The sequence below is a fragment of the Cydia splendana genome, chromosome 24 (genome assembly GCF_910591565.1).
Source record: "Cydia splendana chromosome 24, ilCydSple1.2, whole genome shotgun sequence".
Taxonomy (NCBI): Eukaryota; Metazoa; Arthropoda; class Insecta; order Lepidoptera; family Tortricidae; genus Cydia; species Cydia splendana.
Genome location: NC_085983.1, coordinates 2,150,302 through 2,164,870, shown reverse-complemented (window position 1 = coordinate 2,164,870; position 14,569 = coordinate 2,150,302). Strand labels below are relative to the sequence as shown.

The following is a 14,569-nucleotide window of genomic DNA, read 5'->3' as shown; positions in this document are numbered from 1 at the left end:
GGAGTCGATTTCGCATATCAGCGAACTAGACTCCACACTCGCGTTCGCGGCTTCGCGCACGAGTGTGGAGCGGGCTTAACTCGTCCACTCCCACGGCTCATATATGAGCCGCAACGCTTATGGTGACTTCACATCGTGGGAATGGACAGGTTGAAGCCTAAACTCTAAAGTATAGTGCGACATAAAATAGTGGAATTTAAATAAAATGGAACTAAAACAATCCATAATAAATTGTTGCCATGTTTATGCATTTTACGTCAAAAATGTGACGGTTACGTAGGAAGTGGCGCCCTCAATAATTTTCTACAATTTCTTGTCGGACTATAACAAGTCACGAGGTTGGATTAAAGCGCTTCACACTTTGCTTAATTCAGTCGTCCTGACTGGCATCTGCTGGCATCCTAACTAGCTAAAAGCCGTAATAGACTACTGCACCGCACCGCGAACTTGGTGCGCCGCACCTATAAGTGAGAGCAAGAAAGAGATATCGCGGTGCGGTAGTCTGTACGGCTCTTAGATAGGATCGGATAAAAAGTCATATATAGTTTGTCAAAGGACTGTCTCATTTCAAACATAGACTGAGAGCATCATACTATTTTTGTCTTCGATGGCATCATGAACAACACCACTAAAGCGCCCTCCAGACTATGCGCGTGAATCCCGGGCGAAGCCGCGAACGCGAGTGTGGCGTCGATTTCGCAAATTGTTCACGCCTTCGCGCCATGTTCTCCGTTTTTTGTCGGTATTTCGGCCCGCGTCAAAGGAGACGCGAAGCGCGAACTTGCAAGACTCCACATTATACAATATTTTGGCTCCTCTGTGGCAAGATAAATATTAATTATATTATGATATATTATATTAAGCAGCTATATTTTACGGTTTTACAATAAAACAAAACGGAAAAACAGCTAAATCACGTATGATGCCATAGATAACTAACAGTTAAACTCATAGAATTAGATGAAGCGCGAGCGGATGGTAGGTCTATGGTTAAACGCGATCAGCTGATGCTTTTCCGCCATATTGCCGCAAACCAAACTACGAAATCGCCGTGAAGCGTGCGAGCAAAGAGTAAGGCCAAGCGGGCACCACGATTTTAATTTTTGCGACACGATTTTAGAATCGCGCTGTAATATATCGCAGAAAATCCACTGCGCGCACTGCGATGAAAAAGTCGACGATTTGTTCATTCTCAACATGGATTTCGTACCAGTCGCTTGTCGTGTCTTCTTATAGACACAAAGGTGATCTCCTTCTATTTCCATAATTAAACGGTCAACATCAAGCGTCTCATCTTGTGGTTCCATTGGAGAAGCAGGTTCCGATATGTTGACGCTTGGAGAGCCAAATGCCGACTGAGGTCCAGGGTGCGATTTTATAATCGCAGTGCGCGCGGGGTCATACAGCTCCGTATGCTGCAATTCACTTTGCGACAATCGCGTCGCGAGCAGTCGCGGAAAAATGTGACAAATCACAATTTTAAAATCGCTGCGATTTTTTTGTCGCATATGCGCGCACTGCCATATAAACACATACGTTACATTTCTGCGACAAAATTATCGCGCGACAAAAAGTCGTGGTGCGTGCTTGGCTGTCATTTTCAAATTATGACAGTGGACGGCAATGTAGCCAGTCGATGAAATAACAAAAATGCGGAAGCAGTGCTTTAAAAAGTCACAGATTTTTTAAGATATTCATGGAAAAAGGTGCATTATATTACCTCACGCCCTTCATCTACCTCTAAAAAAGCGGAACCACATTAATTTAAATTCAATCTTAAAAAAAAAATAAAAAAAAATTTAAAAAAAAATTTAATCAGGCAACAAGGCCCATATTACAAATACCTTACAGACTAACATACATATATATATATTATAAACTTAAAAACTAAACACTATTTATGCGACAAAACGGCGTGGCTCCGTTGAATCGGCTGTTCTTGTGTCGGATTCGACAGTTTGCCCCGGAACCTCCGAAACACGACACCTTTCGGCCAGAAGTCGGCGCACTCGATGGTCTCTTGCAGCGGTCGCGGCACGCGCACCACAAAAGAGTTGAAGTGCACGTAGTGGCGCGATCGAAGCTGGAACACCCTCAGCGAGTAACCGGTCTTCTGGTGTACGTACTCCACCACTTCAGCAGCCGTGGCGGTGTAGTGCAGGCGCGACACATATAGCGCCTTACTCGGTGTAGCAACCCGCAAGCCAGAGTTAACCGGTTCGGCGGTACCACACTGAGTCTTACGAGGCGCCGTGCGCGCCTTCTTCTTTCTTGATACCAGTGTGAAATCCTCCTCATCCACACCGGCAACAGGGAGCTTCTCCTTGGGAACCGCTCGCTCTTCAGTACCCTTTACAGGTACACTAACCCGGTTCGATGCAACTTTCGGATTCCATTGCAAAAATTCGTTGAAAAACACGGAAATATGGGACACTTGGCAACACTGGCGCACGTGTGCGGCAGTCTGTAAGCTAGGATCGCACCGTTTTGACGGTTCGGTGCGATAGTGTGGAAGCCCACGCCAGTACGAGCTATTCCTAGAACCGCTCCAAGGTCGCGGTGCGGTGCGATAGTCTGTTACGGCCTTAAGGTGTAAATTGACGCCAATTTCTTTTCTGATCAAATTGGTCAATTTGATCAACCCATCTGGAGGAGTCATTATATATCAGTTTCTTACTTCACCACGGCAACACTGAGTGACACCACTGAAATATGAAACCTATTATATAGGTCTATGAGTGACACACAGTGACAACATGGTGACAACTTTGGCTTAAAGGTCTCGTAGCCAGGCCATAAATTAAAAATAAAAACAGTGACAACCATAGACTTATAATATATAGAGACCACTGAAATATGAAACCTATTATATAGGTCTATGATCTACATATATTATTATTATTATACTCTTTGATCTCGGGAATGTCTCGGGATCTCGGCGACGGCAATAAATATTAATCATATTCGTTTATTTCGTTTAGAATCGTTCATTTTTGTGTAAAGATTGAATCAATATCAATACAGATTCGTTATACAATTTCATCGACGTGAATTCGTGGTTGGCGGTATGTCGCTGGAGGAGGTGTACATCCAGGAAGGACCCGAATGTGAGGACAGTGATGACGGTGAGTTTACTACGGATGTTATATTACTGTAAATAAATGGAGAAACGAATACCCCTGCTACTCACGGGTGGGTCCATAATTGGTGGACATAATTGTCCAGATTTACTGCAGAAATGTCGTCTTCGGTTACCGCGATAGTTACCCATGAAATAAAACTATTGAAACGGATTATATCGCGTATATTGAATTCATACTACATCCGGACGTTTCGAATTGCTAATGTTACATTATGCGTGAACTTTTACATTTTACGTACATTGTTACGTGCGCCTGAACTAGGAATATAATCCTGTATCTCAGGCAAAGAGATAATATACTAATTTGAAGAACAATAAAACAAATTAAAATCATGAACATAGAGATTAGAGACATAGACAAATAGGTATTGAATTATCTTACACATAGTAACCAAGTATTGCTGTCAGTGTCTATGATATCTATAAAGTAGGTTGATCTAATGTCCACCCATTGTTTTTAGATGAAGAGGAAGCAGTATTGTTACAAGTAGAGGGTGTGAAGGAGGAGTGTGAGAGCGCAGAAGCGAGCGAGGCGGGCATGCTGGCCGGCCTGTACACAAGCCATGTGCTCGAAGAATTCGTTGTGTTGGAGCCGGAGGAAGCTGAGGTTCCGACGCATGGTAAGTTGCCCTCCAATTTCTCCATGTTTATTTTACTTTATTAGGTACACTAACTTCTTCCTCACGTTATCCCGGAATTTTGCCACGGCTCATGGGAGCCCGAGGTCCGCTTGACAACTAATCCCGAGTATTGGCGTAGGCACTAGTTTTTACGAAAGCGACTGCCATCTGACCTTCCAACCCAGAAGGGAAACTAAGCCTTGTTGGGATTAGTCCGGTTTCCTCACGATGTTGTCCTTCACCGAAAAGCGACTAGTAAATATCAAATGATATTTCGTACATAAGTTCCGAAAAACTCATCGGTACGAAGCCGGGGTTTAAACCCGCAACTGGATTTAAAGTCGCACGCTCTTACCGCTAGGCCACCAGTGCTTTACAATACAAAACACAATACAATACAATATCATGGGTAACATACAATTGCATATTATGGCTTAAGTCTAGCATGAGATACACATCATGTTTTACAATTAAGCAGAAATATTACAAACGAATTAACACCATATTATAGCTACAGTGAAAAATATCAGAGAAGAAATAACTATCTAAACATCACAATATAAGCAAGTAATGAACTTTACATTATTTATATAGATTAAACATCTCAAATGAAACAAACTTAGGGCCACTTGCACCATCCCATTAACCCGAGGTTAACCGATTAAACCGGTAACCCAGTGGCAAATTGTACTGGTAACCATGGTAACTCCAGGTTTAACCGGTTAACCCCGGGTAGTGGAATGGTGTAAGTGGTGCTTAGGCCCACTTGCACCATTCTACTAACCCGGGGATAACCGGTTAAACCTGGCATTACCATGGTTACCAGTACAATTTGACATTAGGTTATTAGGTTTGACCGCTTATCCCCGGGTTAATGGGATAGTGCATGTGGGCCTTAGAGTGTTAAAGTAGAGTGGGAGAAGAGAAGAAGAAATGTGTTCACAACACTTTATCTTACCCCTACACTCTTGGCCTTATTTGTCCAAATATAAAAGTGCCACGGCTGTATTTAGCCAAATATTAGTCCTATAATATTTATTTATTATTTAGGTATTCCTTTATGCTGTACACTGTCTTATTGAGTAGCAATTTCTTTACTTGGAGACTGAACGTGTTGATATTAGTTTCGGCTTTAATTTCTTTTGGCAGCTTATTATACAATTTCTGAGCCATTATCTTGGCGGATTTTTTAGCAATGTTCAATCTACTTTTTATTGGCCTCAGATTGTCTGGATACCTTGTTGGGCGAACACTGATATCCCTAGTACTTACATACAAATTCACTCTGGTTGTTTTTCTTACGTATAATAATACCTCATAAATATATATATGTTAACACTGATGTTAAGATTCCTAGGCTTTTGAAAAGGTCCCTGCAACTATCTCTGTACTTTGCGTTAGCCAGGACTCTGATTGCACGTCTTTCCCATCACGGAACAATGGTGTTCCGGACCTTTGGGAGGCGTGCGCGGAGCCGAAGCCAACACGTAGAGGACCTTTTGACACTTTAATGAAATGTAAGGGGTGTCATGGGACGCACGCAGAGGCAGCACCCGCCAGGATGTAAGGACTATTGAGAGTTGATGGGATCTAATATTAACTGGGTTATTTATTGGGTGAAAGAGATGGACTAAGTACTGAGCTATGGGATAAAAAATCGGACTCCTGCCTATTAAAATTGCATACCGTTTTATATGCTATTTTATTTATTAATATTATTATATTTTCAGGCATGGTTATGCAGCCGCGGGCGCGCGCTAATTATAAACAATATGCAACTCTAGTTGGGTTTATGGAAAGGTACAATTAAATTTATTATCAATCATACAATCTCCTTATGAAAGTCTATAAATATTAGTCATATAAAACATGCCAGGGAAATAGCCGTAGTTATATGTATGTAGATTAAAAATTGGCCCTTTAAGTGTATAGTCCTTTATTGTGTATTAGACACTCGGATATAGCGCGGCTGCCGCCCGGCTGCCGGCTGTGGGGCGACCGTCTGTGGCTGCAGCTCGTGACGACGCTCAACGCCGTGCCCGGCGGCGTCTACAAGCCCCCCGAGAAGTGGAAGAAAGTAAGTCACTATAACCTAACGCCAAGTCAGGTAAGTTCGTTTGATCCTGTAATTGTGTATTAGACACTCGGATATATCCTGGCTGCCGGCTGTGGGGCGACCGTCTGTGGCTGCAGCTCGTGACGACGCTCAACGCCGTGCCCGGCGGCGTCTACAAGCCCCCCGAGAAGTGGAAGAAAGTAAGTCACTATAAACTAACGCCAAGTCAGGTAAGTTCGTTTGATCCTGTAATTGTGTATTAGACACTCGGATATATCCTGGCTGCCGGCTGTGGGGCGACCGGCTGTGGCTGCAGCTCGTGACGACGCTCAACGCCGTGCCCGGCGGCGTCTACAAGCCCCCCGAGAAGTGGAAGAAAGTAAGTCACTATAAACTAACGCCAAGTCAGGTAAGTTCGTTTGATCCTGTAATTGTGTATTAGACACTCGGATATATCCTGGCTGCCGGCTGTGGGGCGACCGTCTGTGGCTGCAGCTCGTGACGACGCTCAACGCCGTGCCCGGCGGCGTCTACAAGCCCCCCGAGAAGTGGAAGAAAGTAAGTCACTATAAACTAACGCCAAGTCAGGTAAGTTCGTTTGATCCTGTAATTGTGTATTAGACACTCGGATATATCCTGGCTGCCGGCTGTGGGGCGACCGGCTGTGGCTGCAGCTCGTGACGACGCTCAACGCCGTGCCCGGCGGCGTCTACAAGCCCCCCGAGAAGTGGAAGAAAGTAAGTCACTATAAACTAACGCCAAGTCAGGTAAGTTCGTTTGATCCTGTAATTGTGTATTAGACACTCGGATATAGCGCGGCTGCCGCCCGGCTGCATATCCTGGCTGCCGGCTGTGGGGCGACCGTCTGTGGCTGCAGCTCGTGACGACGCTCAACGCCGTGCCCGGCGGCGTCTACAAGCCCCCTGAGAAGTGGAAGAAAGTAAGTCACTATAAACTAACGCCAAGTCAGGTAAGTTCGTTTGATCCTGTAATTGTGTATTAGACACTCGGATATATCCTGGCTGCCGGCTGTGGGGTGACCGGCTGTGGTTGCAGCTCGTGACGACGCTCAACGCCGTGCCCGGCGGCGTCTACAAGCCCCCTGAGAAGTGGAAGAAAGTAAGTCACTATAAACTAACGCCAAGTCAGGTAAGTTCGTTTGATCCTGTAATTGTGTATTAGACACTCGGATATATCCTGGCTGCCGGCTGTGGGGTGACCGGCTGTGGTTGCAGCTCGTGACGACGCTCAACGCCGTGCCCGGCGGCGTCTACAAGCCCCCCGAGAAGTGGAAGAAAGTAAGTCACTATAAACTAACGCCAAGTCAGGTAAGTTCGTTTGATCCTGTAATTGTGTATTAGACACTCGGATATATCCTGGCTGCCGGCTGTGGGGCGACCGTCTGTGGCTGCAGCTCGTGACGACGCTCAACGCCGTGCCCGGCGGCGTCTACAAGCCCCCCGAGAAGTGGAAGAAAGTAAGTCACTATAAACTAACGCCAAGTCAGGTAAGTTCGTTTGATCCTGTAATTGTGTATTAGACACTCGGATATATCCAGGCTGCCGGCTGTGGGGTGACCGGCTGTGGTTGCAGCTCGTGACGACGCTCAACGCCGTGCCCGGCGGCGTCTACAAGCCCCCCGAGAAGTGGAAGAAAGTAAGTCACTATAAACTAACGCCAAGTCAGGTAAGTTCGTTTGATCCTGTAATTGTGTATTAGACACTCGGATATATCCTGGCTGCCGGATGTGGGGCGACCGTCTGTGGCTGCAGCTCGTGACGACGCTCAACGCCGTGCCCGGCGGCGTCTACAAGCCCCCCGAGAAGTGGAAGAAAGTAAGTCACTATAAACTAACGCCAAGTCAGGTAAGTTCGTTTGATCCTGTAATTGTGTATTAGACACTCGGATATATCCAGGCTGCCGGCTGTGGGGCGACCGTCTGTGGTTGCAGCTCGTGACGACGCTCAACGCCGTGCCCGGCGGCGTCTACAAGCCCCCTGAGAAGTGGAAGAAAGTAAACTAGGGTCACTATAAACTAGAGTTTAAAAACATTTCATGTTAGGTAAGCTTTTGTTTCTTTAAAGTATTGAACATTAATTAATCACTACACCTTATAAAACGAAGTCCCCCGCCGCGTCTGTCTGTTTGTGTATTTGTATGTTCGTGATAAACTCAAAAACTACTGAACGGATTTTCATGCGGTTTTCACCTATAACGGGTTAGCACTGAATGACTAGCACGTTATCTTTTCGCGGATTAATAAAGTAATATAGCTGGTCAAGCAGATCTTGTCAGTAGAAAAAGGCGGCAAATTTGAAAAAGGGATATCGTCCCATAGAAAATTTGAATTTCGCGCCTTTTTTAGGGTTCCGTACCTCAAAAGGAAAAAACGGAACCCTTATAGGATCACTCGTGCGTCTGTCTGTCTGTCTGTCTGTCCGTCTGTCACAGCCGATTTTCTCCGGAACTACTGGATCAATCAAGTTGAAATTTGGTACACATATGTAAGTTTGTGACCCGAATACGGACATGTAACGTAAACAAATGAATTTTAAACATGGGGGCCACTTTTGGGGGGTAAATGAAAAAATGAAAAAAAAAATTTTTTTTAAACTATATCATGTTACATATCAAATGAAAGAGCTTATTGTAAGGATTTCAAATAAATTTTTTTTATAATTTTCGAATCAACAGTTTAGAAGTTATTCAAGAAAATAGGCAAAAAATGACCATTCCCCCCCCCTTATATCCGAAACTACTAGGTCTAAAAATTTGAAAAAAATACATAAAATAGGTCTATACCTATAGATGACAGGAAAACCTATTAGGAATGTACAGTCAAGCGTGAGTCGGACTTAATTACAGTTTTTAATCCGACCCCTACGGATTTTTTAAAGAGATTTCACTCACGTTTCACATAAAAAATGCATTGTTAACAGTGCCGGATTACTTAGAGTAGTAGTTTTCTTAGAGTAATTGGTGATAATTTTCTGATAAGATAATCATTTTAAATATTTAACGGTCTTACCTACTTACGAGTAATTATAAGGTCAAATTAAAAATAATGTTTAAAAAAAATGTTAAATTGAGAGCTAGCTTAAAGTTTTTTGTACTCGTCGACTTTAATGGTTGAATTAATAAAGACTTTGCAACCAATAAGCAAAACAAGCACGTGCTTAGGGCACCACGTTCAGGAGGGGCACCAAAATGCCAGGTTGAAAAAGGTGAACAAATTTTAAAATTAGGGACAGACACATCGTTTTTACCACACGATTTTTTTTAGCTGTCCAAAAGCTAATTTGCAAAAATAATGGCGCGTAATTCTTTGGGAAACAATCGGTAGCAGTAGAAGAGTCGTGATTACATGCATAGATTCGATTTCAACCCACTCTTTTGCGGTTCGGCGTTAGGTCTTATGCGAGGCCTTCTGCCTTAATTACACTTGGGCGTGGATCCAAATCCAAGCTTTCCTCTTTCGCAGCTAGGCCTACTGCCTTTCTCACACTTCGCGAATTCAATTCCAAGCTCTGCTTTCTTGCATATTTTATGCATGAAAACAACCTCGAATATCGAAGCCTAAGAAATATCGAGCCCTATGCGAAGCTAGGCTGATAGAAAACTGTCCCATCCCTTCTCTGTATGAAATCCTGGATTCGTGCCTGGTTGGGACTAAAAGTAAAATTGCGTTTGTATATCGAAAAATTTTCGCGCTCGCTTCGCTCGCGTTTTCAATAACTTTATAAGGTATGATAAAGGTGACATTCGGGTGGCGACTGCAGCAACATTAGGTACTCTGTTGCAACATTACTGCTGCGGCACTGTCAATTTTCGTGATAAAATGAGGTGACTGATTTCCATTCTCAGCTGTAACGCGGCAATGAACTTCTCTCAATTTACCAAAAAAACAATGTAATCTTGATGACCCGAGGGAGAGGGGGCACTTAGAAATCCTTAGGGCATCAACATATCTTAATCCGGCACTGATTGTTAAAAATTGTGTAATATACGGAACCCTTGGAACGCGAGTCCGACTCGCACTTGGCCGGTTTTACTGACAAGATTTGCTTGACCAGCTATATTTTGGATTTAATTAATATGGATTTCCGCAAAATGACGCCTGATTCTATTCATTATACTGATGTTGGTTTGTAATTGATTAAGTTTACTATGGATATCTTGTCCGAAATAAAAGCTTTGGCGAAAGTGTGTCGGTCTGTCTGTTACCTCTTCACGCTTAAACCGCTAAACCGATTTAGTTGAAATTTGGTATAGATAGTATGGCCCGGGGAAGGATATAGAATAGTTTCTAGAAAGGTTGGGGAAGACCATATTTTAAACGCCGGTCTTCACCACGTTGACGTATTCTAAAATATTTCAACTGTTTGTTTTGTAGGTCTGGGCTGACTGGAAAGCGAAGACCAAGAAGAAGGCAATCATGTTAAGAAAGAATAACGGGGCAAGGGGTTCCCTCAACGTTCTAGAGAAGCGCGTGTTGGGCGTCATGAAACCGGCTGCCTACAGAATGGCCGACTTGGAGGAGAAAGGCTTTGTAAGTATATTTTTATAACTGCTTTGTAAGTATATGCAGTAACTAGTCACCTGATAGTAACTGGCCACCCTAAACTAAACATGAATTCTATTCACATATAAACATAATTAATTTTAGTATAAGGTGGCTAGTTATTGAAGGCTGGCCAGTTATGTAAATCCACAGACATCTTCTAGACGGAGTTTAGAGCAATTATTTCATGACACCGATGCTGCCAAAAATACAGGCGAGCGGGGGACGAGTTGAGCGAGTCCCGTGCCGTGATTGGTCCGTTCAAAGACACTTGGGCGTCACACAAAGACACTTGATCGAAAATGGAGTAAAACTACCGTATAACTCTTGGATCAAAACTTGAACTGGTATTCTCACATTGACCAAATCACTAGTAGAGTTAGGAAAATGATCTGGATATTTAAGACGCTGAGGTACATTGTTCCATGTAAAATGAGCACAACTTTAACCAACTCCCGCAATGTTTTAAATGAAATTTATATGTCTTTGGTACAATCTATAATAGTGTATTGTATACCTGTGTGGGGAGGCGCACCAAAAAGTCGTCTCATTGATCTGGAACGAGCTCAACGTGCTCTTTTTAAAAGTCATGTTTTTCAAAAAAATTAGATTCCCCACCGACTTATTATTCCAAACTAGTGGCCTACTTTCGGTCAGGAAGTTATATATATTACAAACAACACTAAAAACACACAAATTATTACCTTATAACCCTAACTACAAAAATAATAGACGTATTATCCATGTAGCTACAACTTCACGTACAAGATCGCACTTTGCAAGGTCGCAATTTAACGCAAAGTCTGCCTATTTATATAATAAAATAAATAAAGAACTAGACATCCACTCAAAGTCACACCGAGATTGCAAAACGCTCCTCACTCAGTGGCTAATAACGAAATCATATGAGGAAACGGAAAAACTACTAATCTTAGAATACTAAATAACACATATAAAAAATGGCAATCGGACAGAATAGTCTCTGTCATATATTATATATACACACACACACACACACACACACACGCGTTTTTCATGCATTTACATTTATTATTATATTTAAGCTACTTACAATAAAATAAATCTGTTAAAATTTTACACCTAATTATAAGCATCTAACGTGTAAGCTAAAAATGGTCATTGTTGTTATTTTAGTTTTAGAAATTATATTTTTAGGTATTTATGTTTAGATAAAAAGTTTGTTGTTAACCTAGGGAAGAGCGGTGCTTCCCAACACAGGCAATTCTTTGCTTACCGGGCGGCTCCATCCCCTAAACCATGGCCACGTGTATTTAAAAGAAATAAAGAATTTTGTATTTGTATTTGTTTGTATTTGTATTTGTATATTTGTGGCAGAGTGTAGCGCGACTATGCTCAGTCTGGAGGATGTCTTGTCTGTGTGTAACTTATACTAAAATGAATTATGTTTTATAGGTGAATATAATCATTTCTCGTTTAGGGTGTAGTGGCCAGTTACTGCCGAATAGGGTAATGACTACTAGTCAAATCAGTTTCTTTTTTCGAACTGTCAAAACGATTTTTCTACTATGGAATTTATATGAAACACTAGCATATGACGTCACGATCAAATTACCTACTCTTTATAGTTTTACAGGGGTATTCAAATAGAAATTGTGTCTAAAAATAACTGCTGTCTACGTTTATCTATTAATCTTCTGGTGCTTTATTTCATGCATGTTGTAAAATAATTTATTTTAACCTTTTGAACGCCAAACGGCGCATACATTTGCCGTGCCACTGACGCCACGGGGGTAAAACTTAGTTTTGTGAATAAATAATGCCAACCTAAAAGTGGGGTGTTATTCAGTAGATTTTCATCAAAAAACGATTGACGTCAAATGCCGTCTTTGGCGTCGTTGTCACGATTTTGCATTGACGTCAATTGCCGTCTGTGGCGTTCAAAAGGTTAAATACAGTCAAATACCCTATAAGATGGTAAGAGGTAAACGTTAATGTTACTTTCATTGCCAGATTCCACCAAACTTTTCGGCACCACCTAAAGATGACAACGTAGCGCATGGCGGCTCAGGACAGTCGGAGGCCGCTAACTCTGGAGATGGTATGTTTATTTTGTTATTGACGTCTGCCCGCCATTTGGTTTACCTAGAATTAGTGTTTCCATAGCCCACTTTCATCTCAAGGGATGATTTTATGAGAAATACTAAAAAAAATGTTTTTATTTTCAGACAATTATTTACCTCCTAATTACTGTCCATAGTTAGTATTAAGTATTAACCTTTTGGACGCCAATGACCGATATATCCGCACCGCAGGTTCAACGCCAAATATTAGAAAAACAGAGCAACATATTAGACCTACGTGCATATGCATAAAGTTCAATTTCAGTTTTGACACTTCGGTGACGTGGCGTCCGCGTGACAGCTTTTGTGTTTGACACGGCGTCGAAAAGGTTAACTTAGGTATAAGCTACGTTACTTACGTTACACAGACAATAAAATTGCATAAATGCAAAAATAGATTGTTGATTTAAGTTATTAATGATAAATTATAAAAAAAAAGTTTTTCAAATACAAATGTTTTTGACCGTTGGTAAAACCGAATGGTACTTTTCAGCACATTCAACGGTATCGGCACTCGGAGCGCCGCCGGCACCTCCCGCGCCCCCGGCGCCCTGCTCCCGGCATCCCCGCCCCGCGCCCGCGGCACCGCATCCCCGCCCCGCGCCCGCGGCACCGCATCCCCGCCCCGCGTCCGCGGCACCGCATCCCCGCCCCGCGCCCGCGGCATCGCACCCCCGCCCCGCGCCCGACACACCAAACACGGCAAACTCACGCGAATCGTTAAATGCTTCTACTTCAGATACTCATCCTCCATCAAGCATTCGTCATGCTACTACAACCAGTGACACTACTAGTCGTTCTACTGCAACTAGTCATATTCCTACTACAAGTCCTCCTGCAAATCGTCGCTCACTACTACCGCGTGTAACCCTCGCCGAAGCACTCAACAACTTCACATCGATCGAACGCCGGCGACTTAAGTTAGATGAGATACGAGAGAGGAACCTGCACGCGCGAGAGAGAGAAAAGCTGAGACTGGAAAGGGAGAGGCTGAGGGTGGAGAGGGAGAGGGTAGATGTGTTCCGTCATCTGGCTGAGACGGCGCAGGATTTGTTGGCTCACTTCACCGGGGGTAGCCAGAACCATGCTCGTGAATAGGACCATTATAGAGCAGTACCACAGTATAATAGTACTACCGTACAGTCAGCAGCAGAAGTTGCTAAGCGGGCGAGGTGTTCTAAATTACCTTGACACGCTCTTATTCACTTAACAATAAAGTCACGTCAAGAACATTTTGAACACCTGGCCCGCTTAGCAACATCTGCTGCCGACCGTACAGAAAATAAACTTCCTACAAAACCAAAGTTTGACAGCGATTCAGGGACGAATCATGCTGTCCCTATCTTATGTATGGTAATACTATTTCGGCTATTTTGGGTTGTCAAAATTCAAGACATCTTATCAGTGGTCGTGCACGCAAAGACGTCAAGTTGTGCCAACCCTAATAATTGCTCGGAGCAATGCTGGGCCGAACGGAGCCGAGAATGCCCGAAAGGATCAGTTTCGCCCCCCTGGCAATATTGGCAACAGGAAACGAGATTTTAAAGAACTTTGACAATTAAAAGTACAAAAACATGTGAAGTATTTTCAGCGATTTTCCGTAAATTGACATATGGGGACTAAAGCGACGCAGCAAAATATTTTTCAGCATAAAGTTATTTACATATATTCTGTTTATGTACTTGAAAATAAAAACAATAAACAAATTAAAACGTGTATTAATAACAAAACTTCCGTGAGACACAGACATATTAAATATGGGTCTCTATTGTTTCCCAAATAGTTTAAAGTCATAATGTATTGTTTGTCCGAATTTTCGTTAGTCATAATTGGTTTTTCTCAGAAACGCGTAACTTTTCAGGATTGCCATAAAACAAACCTAACCTAACCTAACCTATCTATAGAATAACCTTACGAAAATCCTGAAAAGTTAACGGTTTCAGTTTTATGACTAACGATAATATGACAAACAATACATTATGACTTAAAACTTTATGGGAAACAAAGGGACCCCATTAAATATATTAAAAACGGGTCACTCCCGTATTCCGACTACGTTCACGTTTTTCGACTTAACGCATTCACTGC

General features: G+C 42.7%; 1 protein-coding gene across 1 annotated transcript; it reads left to right on the top strand.

Annotated features, from left to right (window-relative positions):
* The first annotated feature begins 2,923 nt into the window (after nucleotides 1-2,923).
* LOC134802088 (uncharacterized) lies at nucleotides 2,924-14,129 on the top strand. The gene is made up of 17 exons (XM_063774681.1): nucleotides 2,924-3,125; nucleotides 3,604-3,762; nucleotides 5,493-5,562; nucleotides 5,713-5,843; nucleotides 5,903-6,022; nucleotides 6,082-6,201; nucleotides 6,261-6,380; nucleotides 6,440-6,555; nucleotides 6,633-6,758; nucleotides 6,875-6,937; nucleotides 7,054-7,120; nucleotides 7,180-7,320; nucleotides 7,377-7,478; nucleotides 7,538-7,653; nucleotides 10,212-10,367; nucleotides 12,372-12,459; nucleotides 12,975-14,129. The coding sequence occupies exons 1-17, from the start codon at nucleotides 3,068-3,070 to the stop codon at nucleotides 13,577-13,579; spliced, it is 2,358 nt and encodes a 785-aa protein (XP_063630751.1). The 5' UTR covers nucleotides 2,924-3,067; the 3' UTR covers nucleotides 13,580-14,129.
* Nucleotides 14,130-14,569: the final 440 nt, after the last annotated feature.